The sequence below is a fragment of the Poecilia reticulata genome, linkage group LG15 (assembly GCF_000633615.1).
Source record: "Poecilia reticulata strain Guanapo linkage group LG15, Guppy_female_1.0+MT, whole genome shotgun sequence".
Classification (NCBI taxonomy): domain Eukaryota; kingdom Metazoa; phylum Chordata; class Actinopteri; order Cyprinodontiformes; family Poeciliidae; genus Poecilia; species Poecilia reticulata.
This window is the reverse complement of record NC_024345.1, coordinates 6942564-6966931: the sequence shown is the minus strand read 5'-3', so window position 1 is coordinate 6966931 and position 24368 is coordinate 6942564. Positions and strand designations below refer to the sequence as shown.

General features: G+C 37.9%; 1 protein-coding gene across 2 annotated transcripts in view; it reads left to right on the top strand.

The window, feature by feature from the left end:
• Positions 1-24368, top strand: part of nrg3a (neuregulin 3a) — a 557399-nt gene that overhangs the window by 421791 nt on the left and 111240 nt on the right. The window contains exons 3-4 of one of the 2 annotated variants that reach the window (XM_008429014.2): positions 13512-13585; positions 20205-20207. In XM_008429014.2, the coding sequence (XP_008427236.1) occupies positions 13512-13585; positions 20205-20207 (77 nt within the window). The remainder of the gene's footprint in view (positions 1-13511; positions 13586-20204; positions 20208-24368) is intronic. The other variant, XM_008429015.2, reaches the window with a different exon arrangement.

Here is a 24368-nt window from a genome sequence, read left to right as displayed (position 1 = left end):
ATAAGAGAGAGAGAGCGAGATCCTGTATAGACACAAAAATCTACCATCCATTTGCTTTTTACCCAGTTGTGAATTTTAAATTTGTCTTTAATATTATCTGATTTGTCAGAGAGCAGTTGTTGTGAAACTCATTTAAATCAAAGACAAAATGATTTAAAGTTGGCCTCTGAAACTTTCTTTAGCACTTATATTAGAAATTTGCACCGTTAGTAGTGATATTAATGGTATCTAACTTGCTAGTAATAGCTCTAAACATCAAACTTTGTAGGTCTGGAGACTGTAGACTTTCATCTCACTAAAGTTTCTTAAAGATTGTCAACATTTCCAAATGCAGTATGGTTGATAACAGACCAACACTGCAAAGTATTAAAGAACACCTTTGCATGTCTCCATAAAACCACTTACCTTTTAAAGTTCTGCTTGCAGCTCTTGTCTTTACTGTCTTGTCACCCTACTGACACTTAAAACAAAAAACTTCAAATTTCTACTTAGTATTTTTGACTAAAAAATTGTTGATGTCAGCATAACCCGATATGGACAATCCCAGGGGGGAAAAATGTAACATTCTTAAATTTCCCTGACTGGTCAGGGACAGTGGAGCCAAAAATCTGCCCATTTCTAGTTGCTTAGCTAAATAAAACTGACTGGTTCAAAAGCACCAGGTAACAGAAGCCAGGTAAACTTCAGCAGCAGAAGATCCAACTTCACCATCTTTTAAATTACCTGCAAAGGAAATGCATTATTATTATTATTATTATTATTATTATTATTATTATTATTATTATTATTATTATTATTATTATTATTATTATTTATTACTTCATTTAAGAGTCTAATAGTACTTCAGAGTTCATTTGGTTGAAATAAGACAGGAATTGGACTGGGTGAGAACAACACCTTAACTCATCAAAGTTAACACCAATTGTTCCTTTAGATGTAGAGCTAAATAAGACATTTTCTTTTGCTTCTTAAATGTCAATATCTGAATAAAGCACTCATTTAAAAAAGCACTAACACCTTGCATGGAAATGTGGAGGGAATCTGTCAGCCAATCATTTACTTAACAAGAACATGTAGGTTAGCAATGACTGCACTGTAAGATCTCAGGTTCTGTAAACATCTTTGTTTATTATTTGACTTGAGCTTTTGGCGTTCTTGTAGTCTTTATGGCTTAAACTTGAAAAGTCAAAAAGTCTTAAGGCATCCCTTTGTTCTTTGTACTTTTCTGTCAAACGGGTCTTGATCAAGACTTCTCCAGGTTTTTCAACGTTCTTTGAAAGTTTCTTGTCTCTTCATTCATTTTCACTCGTGTCCTCTGGCCTGAAACATTGTCAGAGGAACGTATCTTTAGGATGGATTTCACTCTGACCCATGAATTATTCAGGCCATAAAAAAGCGCAAAACTTTGCAAAGAATCAAACTGGATCTTTAGTCCCTTTGTTACCAGCAGCTTATCACAAAGATGTATTTTTTAATCTTTTTTTTTTTGTTGACTCTTTTTTAAAAATACCAAAGAAAAAATACTTTAGAGCAGTGGTTCTTAACCTGGGTTCGGTCGAACCCCAGAGGTTCGATGAGTCGGTCTCAGGGGTTCGGCGGAGCCTCTGCCGCGAAGGTAAAGACACACTTGTGTAAAGTCGTGATGACGCCCCGCTTTGCCATCACTTGCTGCAGAGGATCACATTACATTGCTTAGCCAATCAGAGCTGCGGAGCAGCCCTGATTGAAGAAGTTACACTTTCAGCATGGATTTGAACTTGTGTCTTTAATTACTTCAGCCAATCTCACGTAGCTTTCGGTATACTTCTAAATCTGCTCCATAGTCGCATCTTTTCTGGCCTGCTACTGCCTCTAGTGGCGTGGGGGTGGTAACACAACTAATATAAATACATTACTAAATCAGAAAATGGCTAAGTCTTTATTATTTATTATTAATTTTTAATTCTCTTAATTATGTAGAGCTAATTATATAATCTAAACAAGACCTTAAAGTGGTTCCAGTTTCTCTCAATGGCCAACCTGTTGAAACTGTAGCAAATTTTAAATACCTTGGGTCGTTCCTGGGCAGTCAGCTCAACTTTGCTGAAAACACTGACTATATGTTGAAGAACTGTTCTCAGAGACTCTACCTTACTCTACCTTTTAAGAAGACTTAGTGATCTTGGGGTGGGTCACCCCTAGGTCTTGAATTTGGGGGGGATCCGATTTTATTTATCACTACAGAAGGGTTCATATGAATGCGCATATGAAACTGGTGGGTTCGGTACCTCAAAAAAGGTTAAGAACCACTGCTTTAGAGAAAATACAATTTCAGCAACAACAAGGGGATTTCTAAAGAGATGCTGACTGAAAAGCTTGCATAAAGAAGAGGAATGATTCATCTCAGGTTTCAGGTCGTTGCTGATTGTCAAGTCTATAGATTTTGACTATTAAGGCGTTTTCACACTGCAAGGAACGGTACGGTTTCGACTGTGTTTGCATTAGAACTTGCGACCGGTTCCACCCATCCCCTTGGAACCACAAGAGCTGTGGTTCCAATCGGGCCGGCCAAGCGGTTCTGCTTAGAATCAGCAGCTGATTGGCCGCTGGTTGTTATGGAGTCAGACGTTGATTTTCCGTTGTCAGCTGGCTCTCACTAAACTGTATTTTATTTTGTAAAGAGTGCTCTTTTCAATATTTTTATTATTAGTTTTAATTAGCAATGGATTCATCTCAATATAGTGCAATCACCTGGTCCAATGATGAGGTAAATTTTTTCTTCCGCTTACTCGCTGATCAACGAGTACAAAATGATTTAGATCGGTCAACGAGGAATGAAAAAGTTTTTCGCCGCATCTCTGAGGAAAAGGCTTCGGCCGCTACATCAAAACCATTGTTTAGTTTCAAAAATGATGACGTCCGGTACCGCTTCGATGGCGCCCTCAGTGTATATGCAAACACAACAGGGCTGGAACCGTTCCGTTCCGTACCGTTCCTTGCAGTGTGAAAACGGCTTTAGGTACAGTTTATCCTTTATGGATAGTTCTTAACCCGTTGAACAAAGACCCATTGTTTTTGCTTCAAACTGGAAACTATGAAATGAAACAAAGTAGAATTGTGACCCAATATTTTTGGTTAGAGAAGAAACTAAAGACAATCTTCCCAATCTTCGACAAAGAGGTTTTTAAACCTTATGATCTGATCACATTTTATTAATCCTTTTTCATGAGATGAAATTGATGGCGATTCTTTTCTGAATGGCCCCCTGGGCTAGCCCCTCTGTCTGTCGTCCACCCAGTTCAAATCAGATTCTGGATGGCTATCCATAGCTGCATTTCCATTACCTGTAGAATTGCGCAAATTGAATTACGAAAATAAATCTGCTTAATGGAAACACAGCAGTTTCAAAAAAACTTAGTGTTTTTTGATAAAATGTTTTTCTGCAAAGAAGTGTTTTTTCAACAGTATCGAAAAAGATATTGCCAATGAATTTTGCAAAACTGCAATGGAAATTTTTTTTCACATCACACGAGTCACATGATCATCAACCAGATGTTACTACTGGTGAGAACCATGAAAAAGATGACAGGAAGTGGTCGGAGGATGAGTGTGCAGCAGAGGTCTCAGAGCTTCACACTTCATAAGATGTTCTGTTTCATTCCAACATGTTGGATTTATATAGACTGAGATTTATCTACATTTGTAACAGAACTCCAGCTTGTATAACTGACCCCACTAAATGAGCCTTAGGTGTCTATAATTTAACCAGTGATTAGGGTTGGAAACTGTATCCTGGGTCAGACCAAACTCTTGTGTTAAATCAGCTTAGCATAAGATCAGGTCACATTTGACAAAAAAAAGAGATTTACAAAACAAACTGGGTTCCCTTTAGCAGTGCGGTTTTTAGGAAGATTAAAGAATTATAGATCCAGACCACTTCAAAAGATTACAAAAAAGCGTGGCTTCTCAACAGAATAGTGTACTGAAATAATTGGTGGTTTAAAACTTTTACACAGGAACAACACAGCATCACACTCTGCCTGATTTCCACAACCTACCAGGCGAAAACATGGCAACCCAGATTCATTTCAATCACAACGTCTGGCAAATGAGAGAAGAAACGTCCCCTGACACCGCGCAAAGCTAGATTTCCATTTCTTCTTTCTTTTTTTAAATGTTCCATCAAAAGAGGAAGGAATAAATGGAAGCGCATACGGGTTAGTGATACGTAATGTCATTAAAGTTGAAAAGTAATCATCTCAGGCTGCCTCTGAAGTGTGGACTGCCAATTGTATTTGGCTTTCTGCAGGTCTGATTAAACAAACCAAGCAGAAAGTTGCTATTAAAGCCCAGCAGACATATTGAATTGCATTGGATACATCAAACGATGTGATTGCTCTGGCTGCTTTTAAATCTTCTCAAAGAATATTTGCTTTGTCTGCTTTTGTCTTTCATACATTGCTCATAGAAAATGTTTTTTATTGTTACATGTCAAACTTAGAAAATAGTATAAATATTTCTAGGACTGAACCAAAAACAAAAATAGAAATCTTGGTAAGTGAAGAAATCTTTCACGTTTTTGATCCATCCTGTCAAGTTTGAAATGATTATCCTTAATTAGAAAAACACCCCTAGTGCCAGAGCAAGAATAAGGAATGTCACATGATCTCACCATATTGAAACACCACAATAGTTTTTGGACAATGTGAAGAATTTCCTGTTGCTTTGCCTCTGACTTTGTATAATGATGTAAACGGTGAACACTCCGAAGCTTGACAATCTGTTGAGTCTGACTTTAAAGTAACAAAGTCGTTCTTGGCTTGTTTTGTGTTAGCATAATGAACAAATAAAGACAACTTCATGAGCTAGCCAGAACATTCTGACTTAAAAATGTTGAAAAAGCCTAAACATAATGGAAAGAAAACCCTCACAGAGTGACGTTTATGATACTTTTAATTTGTAAACAATGTCAGAATATTGTGAATCATTAGCCGCTGGTGATGTTAACATTAGCATCTGCTTTGCAGCTTCCTGGTTGGCATTTGTTCACCTCTATTTCAAAATCTAAAATAAATAGATTTACCAGGAAGGAACACGACTGTTCTACATTGACCACAGATTCTTCAAAAAGTAGTTTGAGATTTACCGAACTTTTTATTTGTAAAACGGGATAGAGTTTTGTGGCTAGCTGAACATAGTGTTGGAGCCTTCACAGCTACTTTTCTTTTTTTGTTTGCGACTCTCTCTCAATATAACAAGATACAAAACTTGTAAAAATGTCCCCTCACTGTTTCTTCTACATGACATCAAACATCCGATGTTACTACTTTTCTCATTTAAACGAGAATATATTTAGGTTTTAATGAGCTATAAATCTCTGTATAGTAAGATATTAAAATCATGAGCCTTATATCTCCTTTCAATTTATTATTGGCTTGTATTGATAATAGTACCGTATTTTCAGCACTATAAGGCACACCGGATTATAAGGCGCACCTTCAATGAATGGCCGATTTTAAAACTTTTTTCATATATAAGGCGCATAGAATAGACGCTACAGTTAAGGATGCCAGCAGAACGCGATTTGTTCCGTACTCTACAAATGTGGACGAGTAATAATAAAGAAGTGGTCCCCGAGTACTTTATATAGTAGGCTGCCCCAGTCATTGTTTCACTCATGGTGTTTGTGTTGCGATATTTTGCCAACTGCTTTCTGGGTAACACAGACCAACCGATTCGCTGCCGCTGCAGTCTCTGTCTCTCTTCCCCCGAACCCCCAGCTTTAAATGTATAGGGGCTGGTCCCTTGGTAGCCCTAGTCGAAGCACCCCAGATGAATGTCTAAATCAGTGTTTCTCAACCTTTTTTGGCCCCTGCCATCCTCTGAACGCCCCCTGGGGGCGGTACCGCCCACGTTGAGAACCACTAGTCTAAAGTCACTTTGTTGACATAAAGAATGTTAAAAAAACAGTCCAACTCCGGTCGGCGAGGAGAGCCTTCCGTGACTGGGCCGGGACGTGGCCGGACGATGGTCACCCTTCTCCGTTCGCGCACAGCATGTTCGTGGAGAACGTGGTGCTAAATGACCTGCAGAGACCTGATTATCAGGTCGGTAGGTAGATAGGTCAGACAAACTTTAACAAACCAGCATTCTGACAGCTATCCCAGCATGCACCGCGCGCTTCTTCTTCTACGGGCAAAAATTAAGTTGGCGACTGTATGCCATAGTTGCTAGACCTGTTGTGGCTCAATATTGGTCCATATATAAGGCGCACCGGATTATAAGGAGCACTGTCAGCTTTTGAGGAAATTGAAGGTTTTTAGGTGCGCCTTATAGTGCGGAAAATACGATGCATATTATTATTATTATTATTTAGCTGTTCAATTATTGCATCGTTGAAAAGCTAATGCCTCTTTTTCTTCCAGATGTGGAGGTACAGAACTAGCAGTGTTGAACTAGGCTAGGCAATGTTGTGTTAGGAAATAACTTGTGAAGTCAAAATTAAAAAAAAGGGACTAAATGAAAAAAAAAGTAAAATATTTAAGCCAAAAATCATTTTGAATTTAATTGGAATCTTGTTCACACAAATCTCCACTGAGTAAATTGACTTACTCGTAGTACAACTCCACTCACAACAGGAAAACGCTTCTATTCAACCGTTTCCTTTCCTTTTCCTTTTTTTTTTTTTTTTTTTTTGGTTTCTTGTTCTGAAGCGAAGCCTCTTCTGAGAAAATGGCCCAAAGTGTGAAGAACATTGAACTAACCTGTCAGAATCTGACCGTTGCACTGTGGCATATATTCCTTTAATAGACTGTTGAGAGCCGAACTGCTGTGGAGTTGGACTGTATTAAAGTGGCCCAACCGGCAGTTACAGGAAGCCCCACTGCTACTTTTGATATATGACACCGCTGCTTGGCTCATTGTTTTGTTTGGATCACATTTTTACTGTCTGCGAGGGGAATCGTGTTGAGAAGAATGTCTTCTATATTGTACCACCACGGGCAAAGTGCTGCAAAAACCAGGTTACAGAGGTGGTCATTTCAGAAATCTGTCTTCAGTTGACATTTTCCTGTCTTTCTGGATTTTCCAAATGTATATTAGAAAAACTCCATGCAGTATGTGTGTGTAGAGCATGCCTGTGGTCTGTTATGACATTCAAGATAAAAAGTACATAAAAAGTGACAATTGTCAACACCTGACTTAATGTTTTCTCCATCTAGAGGCCTTTTAATTGATGGTGACGGTCATTCCTCGAATAAATCCAACAAGACAAATTTCCTAATAGCTAATTTTTGAAAATAGAAATAATGAATGCATGCTGTCAAGTTTTCTACTGATGCATACATCATGTGTAATCATTGCATTAAGAAATGTTGCCAAATAATCTGGTAAAAAGCCATAAAATATATCCACCTTTTAGCCTGACAATGTGCTGAAAAGTTACATCGGAAGCATTCTTACATTTTTTTGTGTTGATGCATGCGCATTTTGAAGTATTACATTAAAAAAAGTTGATGGAAATGAACATTTGAATTTCAATTGATATTATGATCAGATACATTCACTGACAAATGGGTGTATGCGTGTGTTTGTGTATGTGTGTGTATGCATGTGTACATGCATGTGTGTGCGCACACTATGCCTATATTTAGCCTCGGCTCGGTAGGTTTGAGGAAGATTCACATTTAACCTTTTGCTCAAACACATTCCTCCCTGGGCGTTCTAATTCTGTTCGTCTTTAATTAATGACTGTGCTGCTAATTAGAGACTGTGCATCTCTTTCATACCCTTCAACAGTCTCTCACCTATTATCAGCTTTTCATCTCTTAACTTTGAGAACTGTTTTTCCCCCTTCTGTGTCTTTCAATTAGGCACCGAAGGGGGAAAATGGGTGATATATGTGAAAAGAAATTCCAGAAAGAAAAGAGTTTGTTGGACAAAATAACAGTCATGATAATACTAGAATTAGGACTTTATTGGTGTTTAAGGTCATACAATAAGCAGAATATGCTTGCCCACTAGTTAGAATTATGATGGTGCAATTATTAGTACCAGAGGTTCCTGGGATTGAGTCCAGACTGAGGATAGTTTGTTTGGATTTACTTAATCTCCTCATGGATGCTTAGTATTTTTGTTCAGTTCAAAGTTAAATACACTAGTGATCATTAAAAAGTGCAGAGCTAGCAAATGTAATCCTTCACACCAACACTTCATTATTTTTTCTAATCTTTGTCAATAAACTTATTAATGTAAAAAGTTGCAGTAGACTTGGTGTAATTAAAAGGTTTAGAAACCACGAAGACCCACAATTGTAACAGCCTACTTTAATTGTTTGAACACCAAATTATACAGACACTGTCCATATAATTTAATACCGACAGTGGAAACTTGGCCTGGTCAAATTCTTGAAAATTTTATCAGATGTTTTATCTATTGATATTGATGTCAATTTAGTAATAAAGCACTTTAAAAACATCTTTTAGCTGCACAGTATGTATAAAATATGTATAAAATTGGTAACATGTTTATTGTAATGTATATTGTTATTGATTCATTGTCCAGGTCTTGTGGAAACCATCTAAGCTCATATGAAGAAGCTAACATCTATAGCCTGGTTTGTCTTCCGCTCTGGGTGTAAAACCAATGAGTGCTGAGGCAAATGGACGACGCTCCTGGACTGGCTGCTGTCTAAACATTGGCCAGTAGCAAGTGAAGTAGAACTTTCAATAGTCAGGAGTTCACTGTCTAGAAATCTACTGAACTTCAAGCAAAGGCCAAATTTAATTTAGTCGTGTCTATGAGGCAATAGAGCTTTGTGTTTATGTGGTGTTCCTGCTCCAGCACATACTGAGCCTCTAACAGCTGAAATCAACTACCTTGGTTTGGGGGAGGCTATGCAGACATTCTGACAAATTATAAGATTTTTTTCAGGCCTTTTTAGCAGCATGGTTGATATCATCTGTCAGCCAGGTGATATGGTCTGATGGATGTGACAAAGAAAAGCTTTTTTTGCAGTAAGGAAAGCAGTCAGTTCATCCCCCTGGGTCACCATTGTGGGTGTTTAGCATTCTTCTTGAAATCTGACTCGTTCTATTGTGAATTTAATGTCGGCTGGTGCCTTTAGGAAACTGTCAGCTACCACTCTGTATTACCCGACTGCTACGAAGTGACATCCTGGTTTCAACGGAAAACATGTAAAACAGGAACCTGCTCTTAACATCTACAATGTAGAGTCTCTATCCACTAGGAACGGTGAGATGAAAATGAATGACAGCAGTTGTTTAGTGAAGAACAACAAAATGACAACCATGTCCACCTTTTAAGTGCTCAAACCATCACCATGTGCAGGGCAGGTGTGTGTCTCCACCAAATCCACCCGACCAATATCCATTTCCTCTTTGCAAACACTATGCCGAGATTTTACCAGATTATACCAGATTTATTCTGGTATTACTTTTTATAGTTTATCTTAAATATTTTAATGATCAAAAAATAAATAAATACAAGATGAGTCATTCAGATGAACCTGGCCCAGTGTGAAAAAGCAATTGCTCAGTAAACCCAATAACTGGGGATAGCACCATTGATGATAACTAGGGGTGTTGAATGTGAAGGAGTTCTGTCCCATTAATCATTGGAGCGCTTTTGAGCATTCATAGACTCTAACACATTAAATTGGCTTAAGTGCAGGCTTGGATTAGGCCCCTTGAAAGTCTTCTTTTCCGAAGCAGCTGGGAAGTGGAATTGCTGGTGTGTTTGGGTTCTCAATGTTCTGCTGTGTATCCCAGGTACCCAGATATCCCAGACAGATGTTTCCTTCAGGATCTTTCGATCAGTGATGTCAGCAACAACTTACTCTAACGCCTTATTCTAATCGAGCCACTTTTTCTGTAATGAGTAATCTCATATTAAAGTTACTTATCTCAATCACTGCATTACAACTTTTGTCACTTTAATATAATTTAATTTCCTCTGTGCGTCTTGGGGAGTGACCGCCGTTTCTGTGTGACAGTTATCAGCAGCTGATCGCACACCGCCACAGAAACAAACGCAATGGAGGGAGGAGGGAAACGCTCATTTTGTTCCTGGAAAAACAGGAACTATTTTGAGTTTCTGTCCGAGTTGCCAAGTCCGATTTTTATAAGTGACTTTGGGCTTGTTTTTTCTAAGGTTGCTTGCAAATTTAATGAGTCGCAGGTTGCGGATTTTTGAGCTTGTTTTGAACTTCAAGTTGCATATTTGGGATTGGAAATAAGCAGAGACTCATAATCAGCCCCAGACTTTGACCGACATCCAGGTAGTTTCAGTCAGACTCTCCCTGTCCATCATTTCCCAGATTTGTCCCTCTGTGTTTTTGTTAATGTCAAGTTCATATATTTGCTGTTCCAGAAAACTGCAAACAGCGAGACTCTAAAATCCTTTTCAGAGTTTTCCAGACAGCAGTGGAACACACAAGAACAAAAATATGAATAAATGTTTTTTTTTTTTTTCTTTGGACTGTTTCAACCATATTATAACCTTATTATAAGATTATGTTCAACTTTATAAGTGGAGATACATTGTTGATTTTATGATTATAAAATAACTTGTAATTGCGTAAGTATTAGCAAAGGTTAATGTAATTTTTATCTTGAGGTGGTTGGAGGGTTGTTAGCAGTTTCGGAAGGTAACTAATAAAGTAATTTGTAATCTAACTTAGTTACTTTCCACATCACGTAATCAATAAAGTAACTGAATTACTTTTTCAAGAAGTAATCAGTAATCTGATTAAAGTTATTTTTTCAAAGTAACTATGCCAACACTGCTTCTGAGAAAGAGCAAATTTCAGATCATCAGAAACTCACAAAGCAAATCGTCAACATCAACTGTTTAAAGTGTTCTAAGTATGATTGTAATTTCTGGTTTTGAAGATAGTATAAAAATTATCTGTCTCTGTTTTATGACATTAATAAGGAAGCATCAGCAGTATGTTGTTATAATTACAAACTTTCTGGTTTTAACAGATTAACCAAAACAAATGTTCTTGTTTAAACGAGAAAGGCCATAACAGAACGGCAATACTTTGTTGGATGTTTTAATCTAGAAGGAGTGAGAAGTTGTAATCTGTCAGAGGAATGTATTTTAATATCTCATTTTGAATCTCATAACAAAAATACTACTTCACTTTATAACAAGATTCTGCTCCTTTATTTCGTGTCTCTGACAGTGAAGCAGAAAAAACTTTAATTAAAATGTTGGAAATCCTAATTTACCAAAAAAAAACGGGAAGATTTTGGTCCGATTTCATGTCAATCAGTGAGGAAAAAGTATGTTTTTATACATTGCATGTAAATATCTAACTTAAACTCTATATTGCTAACCTGTAATTACAAGCTAGTGCTGGGACTTAAGGGGTTTAACAATACAATTACTTTTTTGGGGGGTTTCACATGTAGAGTTATTGAGTTTTTATAAAATAATCTGTGAATTTAAATCTTCAATTTTGGCTTGCACAGATATTTTTTTTTGTTTTCTTTCAGTCCTCATCATGTTGCTCACCTGCTCTCCACCCTGCTGACCTAAAATGAAATGTATTTATAGTGAGAACTTGTTTCTTATGACTGCAGTGGATTCTAAATGCCTTACTTTTACACTTTAATGGTGTCGCCCCTTCTCTTGCAGGGATTTCATGATCGATTAGCATTCTTATCTTTGCATTTTGCGTTAACGTTCTATGAGATAAGGATGTTTCTATGGCTATTGTTTAGACTCAGATTTAAAGTCAGAGCTTTTATCAGCTTGTGTCTCTCCAAATATCCTTTCATCTGTGTTCATGTTTCTTCACCAGCTGGAGCTGATGTGATTAAAAGTCACTCGCCATGGATGGATCACAAAAAGGTTGTCCTTACCATTCTGAAAAAATGATCAAATTCAAAGTGTTTTGTTGTTTTCTTAAATGAATCTCTGAGTGTTTGAGAGTCTTGTCAGGGCAGACGTACATCTTCTCTTGTCTTTATCTGGTAAAATAAAGCCACAATGTATTTTGTTGAAATGCAGTGCAGTTGAATCTACATGTGTTTGTGAAGCCAAAAGAAATGAAGAGGTGAAATAAATAAACAGTTTGAACAGAGGTAAAACAGAGCAGACTGCATATTAAGTCCATTTCCATACGTGAGACCTGCAGATTCCACAGCAAGGAGACGGGAAGGCGAAGGTTCAAACAGCCAGAGGCAACGACCGATATGCAAACAAGCCAAGGCTTCACGCCGCACTTCGTTTAAACCTGCGTCGTGTTCCTGCTCCTCACTCAGGCTTCTATATGTTGATCAGGAGATATTTATTGAGCTGACATTTATTAAAGAAGACGCTTTTTCAGAGACATTTTCTGAAGGGCAGACTGAGTACATTTCAGAACTCATTAGCTACTTAGTGGTTATTCTTTGCTTCTTAATTTGCCACTCAAATTCAGAGGACTGCTCAAAACCCTCAGAATGTGCCCTTATTTATTGACGCAGATTTGGAGGGGTTAACATCTCTTCAATGCAGATTCAGCATCATTGAGTTGAACAAGACTAAAGGTTATGAAACTGGAGGGTCATGTGTCCGATCTGGTGGCCAGCAGCACCGGAGCCCCACAGGGCTCTGTTCTCTCACTCTGTTCATCTCAGACTTCCACTACGACAAACTCTGGATTCTGTACATGCTGGTTGTACCAGAGATGGACTAGAGGCTGAAGAGGCAGAGCTGGTGTTGCTGCTTAATGACTTCATGTTGGAACATTTATTTCATCTAGAAAGTGAAGGAGACATGATTATGCCTTTCAGGAGAAACTGAAATAAGTCTGACTATATTTCTTGAAGAAACTTAGTAGGATCTTCAGTGCTTCCAGAAAGATGATGTTGCAGATCTTCTGTAATCAGCTTGATGAGGAGGCAACTTCCTCTCCTGTGGGAGCGTTTAACTGCCGGAGCTAGGAAAGTAATACAGGCGTAGTATCTTGCTATCATAAAAAATGGTCTGATTTTAAAGGATATTATGTCTGTTAAAAAGACCAAATATGTTCTTGTTTAAAAGAGAAAGGTCTGTGTACTTTTTGTTCAATTGTTTTTCAATTTAGAATCAAAAATTGAAAAAGGGTTTCTGTATGAAACAAAAACCATTATGGATAACCCTGAACATCTGCTTCACAACACAATTCAATAAAAGTGTCAAGAGAACATCTTTAAAGAGACGCAGCTAAAACCATGGTTGCCCTTCAAAGACTCTGGCCTGCAACAACTTGTGTTTTCCCTTCGTGATCATATACGTCATTGAACTGAATTTCTCTCCTCCTGAACAAGGTGTTAGGATTTAGGATTCACTGACTAACGACAACCTCCTCCTGTTACGTTCGGTGCCCTGAAAGACTGCTTACTTCTCTGTATTTATCTATGCCTGCCTTGTCTGTTTGTCTCTAAAAAAACCTCCACTGCTTTGTCAGAAAACACACTGAGGAAGGCTTTGTGGAGATTTTCCAGTCTCAAAGAGAAACTGTGTTTTTTTTTGTCCACCAGGTGTCGCGAAGGCTACCAAGGAATCCGGTGTGACCAGTTCCTGCCCAAGACGGACTCCATCCTGTCAGACCCCAGTAAGAGGCTTCTGTGTTTTCTCTGTATCACACATAATTTAAACATCTAAACAAACAGAAGCAGAAAAATAAAACTATATAGGGCAACTGAAAAAATTTAAATGCTCACAATTCTGCGCTGACATGTTTGAAAACCCCGAAACCACTGATTTCTCACTTCTGCCATGCAAAAGTAGTTGGACAGCTATTACGGAAGCACTTAGTCAGATGGTATAAATAAAAATGTGTTTGATATCAAACTGCCTTCACTGTTAAATCTTTTTGCATATAGGCAAACGCGTATGATATTTATTCTAAAAGCAATGAGTCATCTCGGCAGCAAACAAGTCAGGAAGTTATTTTTCTTTAATGGGAGCTCAGAGTCAGACATATTCAACTTTTTCAGATTTTGTAACACAACCACAAACTTTAAGTTTTGTTTGTTTTTGCTGGGATTTTATTTGACGGAAGTGCATGTTTGTGAAGTTTAAGGAAAATAAACGTCTAAAAGAGTTTAGGTGTGTCTCTTTATGCCCATCCATCTTTACAAAATTAGCTGTCAGATTTGATGGAGAGAGTCTGTGAACATCGATTTTCAACTGGATTTAGATCTTAGGTTTTGACTGAACCATTTTACCAGATGAATATGCTTTAGTTATTTGTCATGGCTTCTTCGGATAAAACTATCCACTGATAGTCCAGAAATCAGTCCTGCCTCAACAAACTTCAGCGTAAGATCCACAGCTGTGCTCCCTGACGGTTCCTCTCCTCCATCACTGTAAAATCTTTTGTGGCCTTACATTCGGTTTATTCCAGTATTGTCCCTCCTTTCCATCCACTCCGTTCAGAAATAAATCTGTCCATATATCATGCTGATGCCGCTACCATGTTTCTCCATAGAAATGTTGTTTCCATGCTGATATCCAGTGTTAGTTTTCAGCACACATAAACCTTTGGTCTCAACTAACTAGAATATCTTCTTCACTTGTTTGCTGTAAATAGGACTACTCCTTGCTTTCTTTCAACAAAAACTGTCTTTTTTCCACTCTACCACATAGAGCAGGGTTATGACTGTGGCTTGCCATAAATCTGAACTTTATCTCGAGGTCTGCTGCACTCTTTCCATTTTCAAATGATGAATTTTACAAAGTTGACATCTCCACAGCTTCAGATGTTGTTTTACAACTTAACTCCGCTTCAAACTCCATCACTAAGCCATCGTTGGCCTGATGTGCCACAACACGACAGATCAGGGATGACTGCTGTGTCCCTGGGTCTTCATCATACAGTTTTCCCACTAATCCTCACAGAGAAGCTGAATTTATACTGAGATTAAATCATACATATGTGAGTTAGTTGAAGTCCTGAAGGCAGTTGTACTGAATTTTATTTAGAGGTCATGGACTAAAGGGGGATGAATACAAACGCAAATCTCAACTTTTCATATTGATTTTGGAAAAGATTCTTGTGTAAAAACCATGTATAAGCTCAATACATTATTTTGGTGTAAAAATCATCTAGAACTGCAAGCAGTTATCAATGGTTCCAAGCCAGTTCCTCACCCATCATTTTAAAAACTGAGAGCTTCTATCTGGTTATTGGCTTTTTTCAGCTCTTTCCCAACTATTTTCTGCTATTAAGATGAAGGTCACTTTCCTCTTGCTTTATCTTCTATAAAATATGGTTTTCTCAATGTCACAGAGCGCAGAGATGAACACAGATTTCTCACCATCCTGCCTTTTATCAAAGTTATATGAATTTCTTAGGTCTTCCAGGCTCATTTAAAAGAAAATCAATCTTTCTTCAACCTCCCCATTTTGTGGCAATACAATGTCTTATACATGGTATTCCTGTCAACAATGCCATAATAACACTATTTAGCATTAAAAGGACAATGTGATACTTCAGGCACTTTGTATTTGCCCAATGTCAAAAGCCCCCTAAGAGCTCTAATATTCAAATTTCATTTTCCCATTTAACACTTGATTGGAAAGGAGAATGTGCCATAAACGGGACACGTAAATTAGACGTGGCAAATGCATTGGCAGTGTTATCGCTGGGTATTTGCTAATATCCTTTACTTTCCAGATCATTAAAGGAAGCTGCTGCAATGAGGTTTTTAATTCCACTCAAAGTATTAATGTAATTGCTTCCTAGAGCAATGGTGGTGTCCACTCAAGTGACACCCATCACTTTGTTTGTATAGCAACCGACTGGCCTGTGTATGTATTTGATGAAGACATGTTACCTTCGTCGTTGGTCAGAATGTTTCTTAATATTTTTTTTTATATTTTGTCGTGCTACTATCACAAACTTTACTGTATTTTAATGGAGTTTTATGCGAGATCCCAAATTTTTTTTTCTTTTTTTACCTGTAAAGCATAAACCTTTTTATGACTCAAAATTTAATAAGTATGGCATTTATTTTCATTCAGTGCTGCCATATTCAACACAAGCATCTTCTGCTGTAATTACAGGTGAAAGTATTTTGGGATACATTTCTATTAGTTTCAGAATCACTTTTTTCCCTGTATACTTCCTTGCAAAATAGGTCAAGATGAGTCATATTGGATGAAGACCTTTTCTGAAAAGCTATTTTTAAGTTTTGTCAAAAACCTTTCAAGTCACATATGAGGTACCCCAAGGTTCAATCCTAGAGCCTCTTATTTAATAGCTATTTAATATTTACATTACACTAGCTCAGGTTATAACAGGAAGTAAGACAAACTACCTTAACTATGCAAATAATACACAGCTCTACATTGTAAGGTCATCACTTGACTCCGAACCATCCAATCACTGAAGAGATGATTAGAACAGCTAAATGTGTGGATGTGCCAAAACTTTCTCCAGCTGAACATAAATAAAAGTGAAGTTATTATCTTTGGACCTAGAGATCTATAGAGTTATAGATCAAGAGTCAACACACTGCTTTAGTTATTACAACTAAAAACCAGCGATCAGCCCCGAAACCTGGGAGTAGTGATGACCTCTGACCTGAACCTTCAGAGCCACATAAAGACAGTCACAAAGTCGGCCTTCTATCACCTGAAGAACATTTTCAGGATTAGAGGACTGATGTCTCAGCGAGAGAGAAACTCATCCATGAGTCACCATCAATCGACCATACGATTGATTGATGGGACTTAGGCCTGGACTTTGAGTGGGCCATTCTAACGCATGAGCACAGTGGAACCATGTGCAGCACTTCGCATATTATTTAAGGGTGTTGGAGTAAAATGTGAGCATATGTAAATGCATAGCATGTTTTTGATGGTTTTGTCCATAAATGAAAGCCATGTAACTTCCTTCCTTCACATTTATTTTTGCTACACTTGGTTGATCTAGTGCATAAAATAACAATAAAATTGTGGTGTATGATTGTAATGCACCACAATTTAAAAAATGTTAGTTATCTGAATACTTTTCAAAAGTACTGTAAGCTTACAGTGTAAAAAAGATCTGAGTCTTCTTCAGTCGTTGGTATAAAGACAGAGCTGTAGTGTGAAGTGTCTTCTATAGGACGGGAGGATTTCTTTTACCTGGTCTTGTAAATTAAAGGGGAGAAAAAAGTAGTTATTTCTGCAATTCACAAAACAAATCCACCTACTAAAACTTTTTAGAAGACCTTTAACTCCAGAGGGAGAAGGAAAAAACTAACCACATTTTTACCATTACCTTAAATTGGTTTTCTTGCCTAACATGGTAACCGTTTATGGGGATCCCAAACCTGAGGACCTTTTCTGTCGGATTTCCATATAAATTGTTCAAACTTGCAAAGTCATTCCTCAGCCACTCGGGGCCTGACAAACAGAGTTAAAGAAGGGCCTCCTAGGTAAAAGATGGTAAAGGAAGACCGCTCTGCAGCTGTTGCATCATCATCAGCCGATCCAAACAGAATGCTGATTAAACACTGAAGCTGTTCTTATTGCATTCTATTAATCTATTCACAACCAGAATCTTCAGTTATCTACTTTATCAAAAAGTAGTAAAGGGGAGAAAATTATAGTTTGCATATTTGTTTAGGATTAAACATCTGAAAACTGTGGATCCATCTTTATTCTAACCACTTTTAATCTGATACCCCTAAGTAGAAACCCAAAGCAGTAAATGACGTACAGAAGTCGTCTTACTGGGAAAGTTAACCTCAGTATAAATCAAACTGTTCCATGAAGGCCTCAGCGCTTCACTGGAGAACATAGAAAACTGTCACAACTTCACAATGAGCAAATGAAGAAAGAGGGCACACAGCCAACATTTTTTCAAATAAATGAACCCAAAAGCGGTTATCTACCCAGTGTCAAACTGAACACAACCTAAATAAAAATAAGAAAAAAAATATTTTCTTGGTCGTTTTGGACAAGTGAGGGGAAGAAAGGAGAGAAGTTCCCAGACATCAAATTTAAATACGATGCTTCCATCCAACTGTTGTAAATTTTGAGCAAATTTTTCAAAGAAGGAAATAAAGTGAATTAGCCATGTTTCCATCTATTGACTTGGGGCGAATCAACCAGGCTACACAAAGCATAATGTGGTCATGAGGACGCTACATGGCTGTAATAAACAGGAAGAAGACATTGGAAACAAGCATGGGCCACACATCTCAGAAAAATGGACAAGCTCAGACCTGAGTTTGGTGCCCCTGGTAAGGCACAGCCTCCCCACCCTTTGGTGGATGAGGTCTTTTTCCAGAAAAAACAAAAAGCACCCCAAGCTAGCTTGAACACATTTTTGTGAAATTGCCAATGTTATTTATTTTTTGATTTTGCCATTTCCGTCAATCTTTTTTAATATGATATTTCAAATTGCACATAAAAGACGTTAATGGAAACACTGCCACTGAAATCCAGAACAAACATCTTAAAACAACAGCAACATCACTCAAGACTAACAACAAACTTGTCAGAAGGAAGGTTAAAAACAGCAACCCAAGCTTTGAATATCTCAAAGAGCGCTGTTCCATCCATCACCTGGAAACGGAAATAGAAAGATCCTACTGCAAAAGTAGCAAAACATGGCCGTCATGGCAGGAAGGAAGAACATTCCCCCAGAGAAGCAGCCATGAGGCCCGTGGTAGCTTCAGAGGAGCTTCAGATCAGATGGGAAAATCTTGTGACAAGACTACTGTTAGCTGCACACTTCACAGACCTAGCCGATGTGGAAGAGTGGCGAGAAAGTCTGAAAGAAAAAGGTTTAAAGAAGATATGGACTTGTTAGATGGGACCCAAGATTCAAAATGTTTGCCTCAATACAGAAATCTGAATACACTGCTCCCATGTGGGCACGCTGTCTCCAGCAGGGACAGAGGAGCTGGTCAGAAGTGAAGGGAAAATGGGCACAGCTGAAGATGGTCAATACTGGAAAAAAACTTGGTTTCAAAAGACTTGAATGTGTTTGTTCACCTTCCAGCAGAACTGAACCCTGAACACACAGCAAGGGCGACACTGATAGAGTTTAGAATGCATTTTCATGTTAGAATTATGGAAGCACAGATATGAAAATTTGGGCCGACAACTGAAATGAATACTGCTGTTATGGCCAATAACCAATACTTTCCAATGTCATGTAGTTTATATATTTCCCTACACTTTGGACTCTGTTTAAATGTCACCACACCGTCCACCAGTTAAACACCTTATAATCTTTCCAAACGCATAACAGTCAACTCCATGCAAAACACAAATGGCAACAAGAAGGTAATACATACTGGTTAATATTGGGCCAGTTTTACTCATCGGACCAAAACCAGTATGTTAAAGTAAGACTAACATCGGCCAATACCGATGTAGATGCTGATATCCTGTTAGAATGGACCAATCCAAGTCCTGACCAAAATCAAATTGAGAATCTCTAAGTGAAAAGTGATGTTCATATATCCTATGGAAGCTCATTTCCATTATGAAAAAAACATTAAAAGTACAACAGGAAATCATAATTGTATTAAAGTCATAATTAAAAGTTATTTTGACTTTTTAAGTCATAATTACGAGATAGAAGGCCAGGCTGTTTCTCAGAGGGTCTCCAGTATGTCATAATCATGACTTTATATCTCATAACTATAACGTTGAAATTCATAATTGTGATTCTAAATTCCAGAGTTATGACTGACAGTTGAAATTATAACTTGACATTGCATAATTATGAAATAATTATGACTTTATATCTCGTTACTATAACTTTGAATCTGATAATTAACTTTAAAACTCAAAAATATGACTTCCTGTTGAACCTTGATTTCTTTCTTTCTTTCTTGATGGAAATGAGTTTCCATACCAGCCAGTCTGAGGTTAATCTACTTACCAAAAAAATGGGAATGACCATTCCCATTTTTTTGGGAATTATTATTCCCCAAAAAAATGGGAATGGGAATTATATATCACAGAAATATAATTTTCCTTCCGTCTCCTGTCTGTTCACTGGTCTCATTAAAACCTAAACATGCATCAACGTTTTTGCTTGTAATAAAACCAGATGTTAATATGCATACTTTTGCAAAGGCCTGTTTTTTTCAGATGTCAGCTTTCTGTGCAAACTTGCTGCCTCTTTTTTCCAGTAACATCTTTTTCTTTTCCTTTCTCTTATTTTTTTCTTCCCTTCTGTTCTTCCTTTCATTATTCAACCACCTGCTGCTTCCAAAAAGTTGGTAAGTGCAAAGTTGGCAAAGAAGAGTGGCAGACTGCACTCCTCTTCTTTCCTCGCCCCTCAGATAATCTTGTCACAGCATCCCTCTCCCTGACTTAGCTGGCAGTTAATCAGATCCTAATTTCCTGGGTTGCCTCTGTGTCTCCTGGTCCAGCTCACCTCAGTGTTGATATCACCGTTCCTCTCTTTCCCAGATTTCTTTCCCTTCAAACAGCCTTCTCGCCCTGCATCCGTCTCCCTCTAACCTCCTACGTGCCATCCTGTCGTCAAAACACATTTTGTCCGGGAGCCGATCCTCATCCCTCCAATTCTCTGTCCAAGTCATCTCCAAAACACGAAGAGATGCGGCCCTCAAACCGACTCGATTTTGGATTGTGCCAGCCAAGAAAAAAAGTTCAGCGGTAGGGCAAACGATCGCTGCCAAGTACTTCTGGCTAGCTGCGGTCTCCTGGGGGGCAGGATGACGGTAGCCACGTCTTCAGAGAGAGGTTATCACACTGCCTCAGGTTCTCTGGGGGCATCAGGGCTGCCATAGCTGGACTAATACAACAACATCCAGGAATAAAAAAGGAAGAAATATTATTTCCCCTGACAAAATAACCACTGAAAGGAATTTTTGGCACTTCAGCAATTCTGCAGCTATTTTTTGAAAAACTCTGCTTTCCAATCATCAAAGCAACGCTGAATAAAAGATGAACAGAAAAAGGTTTGAAAATGTTAAGTCGAGCAAAAATAGATATAGCAAGATAGAAAGAAAAGTGAGTTGGAGTATTAGGGCCATTGTGGATAAAAGCAAAAAATAATAATTGACCACAGAGGAGAATATTTCCACCAAAAAACAAAAGCAAAAAAAAAAACAAAAACAAAAAACAGAAATTTTTAGATTGCCATTAATATTCACATATTTGAAAAATCTTGATACTCTTATTACAGAAAGTTGTACATTTGCAACATGAAAATTAATCCATTGAAATTGATTAACGTAAATTTTACATTTTAATATTGTAAAATGTGCAATTTTAAATCAGATGTTTTGTAATTCATTCTTATGAGAAAAAAGAACTTGTACATTTTCCTGATTATATTATAAAGTCTGACATTTGCAGCAAAAATACGAGAAGTCATCTAAGACTGAGGCGTTAAATGGAGGCCAGTAATAATCAATTAACCAATTAATCCCATTATAAACTCAAATCATTTGCATGATTTATTGTTTTTTTCCTCTTTTCTCTCTTTTTCTACCAGAACCGGGTTGACAAAAATTTTCAGTCCGGTGTTTTGGTCATAACCAGCCCTTCTTTAACAACAACTTATTAATTCATTTTATGAATTACAAAGTTGATATTTCTGATATCAGAAATATCATAAATCTGTATTTCAGTTCCAGTGTTACATGTTCATTAGAATTTGAAGTTTTTTAATCGTTGAGAATATGTTCTTGCTTTTTTATGCTGTTACCATTATGTTACTTGAAAATGGTCTTAAAACAACAATATTATCATTAATTGTAATAAATTCTGGGACAATTTATCATCCAGCAAAGTGAGTCATTGTGACAGGCCTAGTTAAAGGTGGGGGATCTGCATTGGGATATTCTTCCCAACTGTTGGAAGTATTCTTCTCCTTCTCTTTTCTCTTCCTGAATCTAAATCCCAGGAGCAGACTGAGCCATGAACTTCTTGAACTGAATCAGAACACACATTTGGAAAAAGATCCATTTGGATTCACCATACAGTTGTGCAATTTGACATTTTCTAAAATAAATTTGCTTATTGGGAACATGGCAATTAAAAAAAAAATTTTTTTTTGGCACTAGGCTAAAATCAGAATTCTAAGAAAAATGTCAATTGTGAGATTAAAGTCAGAATTATTTCCTTTTTTTCAGTGACCCTAATCCTCCTTCGTAGTTCTGTTTGTAAAACTGGGTGCAGGTGAATTTTTATAATTTTTTTTGTTGATTAAAATTTAAACACTCTTAGTTGTTGCATATTGGAGGAAACCCAATTCGTTCTGAAAAGACTAATTTTAACCTCATGCTGAGCGCTGACTCAGAGCAGACAGTACCGACTCTGGTCCGTTTACCTGTGAAACCCGCAGAGGCAGAACATGACTCGTCACCTTCGCCGTCAGAGATCAGAGGTTTAGAGGTTTAGTCGGGCTTTCCTTGAATCCATCAAAGGTTCAGCAGAAGCGTTTGATGTCATCTCTATATGCTCTACGTCAAAGCTTTTCACAGTGCAAACAACTTCAATCTTTTGTTGTCAGCTGCTCTGCGTTGTTCAAACTGCAATGTTGCCGGTTTATTAAACCAACTGAAGAACTTTCACACGATAATACAGTATTCAAGATGAGCCTGAGCTCTGACTCATATTCTCTTTGATTAGCGGTTCCTCTCTCCTTCACCTCACTTTATGATCTTTCTTTACTGTTTTCATCATCTCACAGGACCCTTGTGCAATCATTGTCTCACCCACATTGGAAAAATATATTCAACCCCTTGGAATTGAAGGTCTCGGATCTGAGACGGAGTGTCTTTATGATGCAGAGACAGAGTCAGAATCAGCGTCTGCTCTTTTTGAAGTGTCTGCACCGCTTCACTCCCCGCAGACCAGGAGAAAGGGTTAGAGCTTTAAATTGAAAGGCAAATTTAGTTCACGCTATATTTGAGATTTTCATTCCACAGGTTGCATGAATTGCATGTCGAATGTAACATTAAAGTAATCATGCAACTCCAGTTTTGAGCAAGAGGCTGTTTTTTTACACTGTGCAACATGCGTGAATCCATGAGATAAGGAGGCATAAAGTATGATACTGGTTAAGGTTTCATGCCTCCATGACTGTAGAGATAATAACAGTTCAACATGAGCTCCGTTCAGCATTCTGTTAGTGGTTCTTTTACAGTTTTCATCACACATGCACATTTTTGTTCTGTGGTTTCGTTATTAAAAAAAGAAGCTGTGTAAGCTGAAATATCCCCGGGCAAAACAAGAAGCACCTCAGTGTCGGAGGCGATGCTCTGCAGCACTTCCTGACCTGCAGAAAATTAGCCAATCAATATGGCATCAGACATTTGTTCACATAATGTCACGAGGAGGCGAGGCTTAATAGATGGTGTGGGTGTTTGGAGAGAAAAAAAAGCAGTCGATGAAAAAGCCATGAGTTCAAACTGGTATATGAAGCATAGATCTTCAGCATATAGAGTGGACACAAACATTTGTACAGTCTTAGTCATGTCACAGAGTTGTACAGCAGACACTCCAGTCGTGGGGAAGTGGATTAGAGTTTCAGATATGAGCTATTCGGTCTGAGCTCTTCAGTAAACAGCAGCTTACCCTGTGTACAGGAACACAGTTCAGTTCAATCCAGGGAAGAATATTTTATGAACCCTGCAGGGAAAGGAAACATACTGTAATTCATATCATATTGGGGGTTTGTATTATTAGAAAATTCCCACCTTTATGTTGAGTGCATTTGTACAGTAGGGATACTATTCCATTTACTTTTAGCAAATCAAAGAGAGTGTCCCGTCTTTAGTTTTTCAGCACAACATACACAGACGATTGTTGGCCTCATGAGCCAGGGCAGATTCAGGATGCATCCACACCAGCCCAGTTCAGTCCGCTGTAATCCAGCTGCTTCCTTTGACCAGAAAGTCCATTTATTGAGGTGTGAACGCATAATCAAACTCTGGTGTGGACCAAAAAAGCAAATTCCTAAAAACCTCGGTCTCGGTTCTGTTGAAGTGAACTCTGGTGTGATTTGGATGCATATGTGAAAGCCAAACAGACCAGGAGCAGTAAACGGACTACTGCACAGGGAATTCTGGGTAAATACAACTAAAACAAACATGTGAGTCTAGCGCTAGCAGGAGAAATGACTCATGGTCTTTTACCAAAAACAGAGAAAATTTACTACCGCTAAAATCTGATGCCACTCCATTTTTGTTTACATTTAGTGATGAAAGCTGTGCTCAGTGTTTTCTTTTTTTTTTTTAAGAGTTTTTTTTTAGTTATTTAGTTCTCCCTGTGCATGCATGGGTTTTCTCCAGGTACTCCGGTTTCCTCCCACAGTCCAAAAGCATGACTGTCAGCTTAATTGGCCTCTCCAAATTTTCCCTAGGTGTGAGTGTGTGTGTGCATGGTTGTTTGTCCTGTGTGTCTCT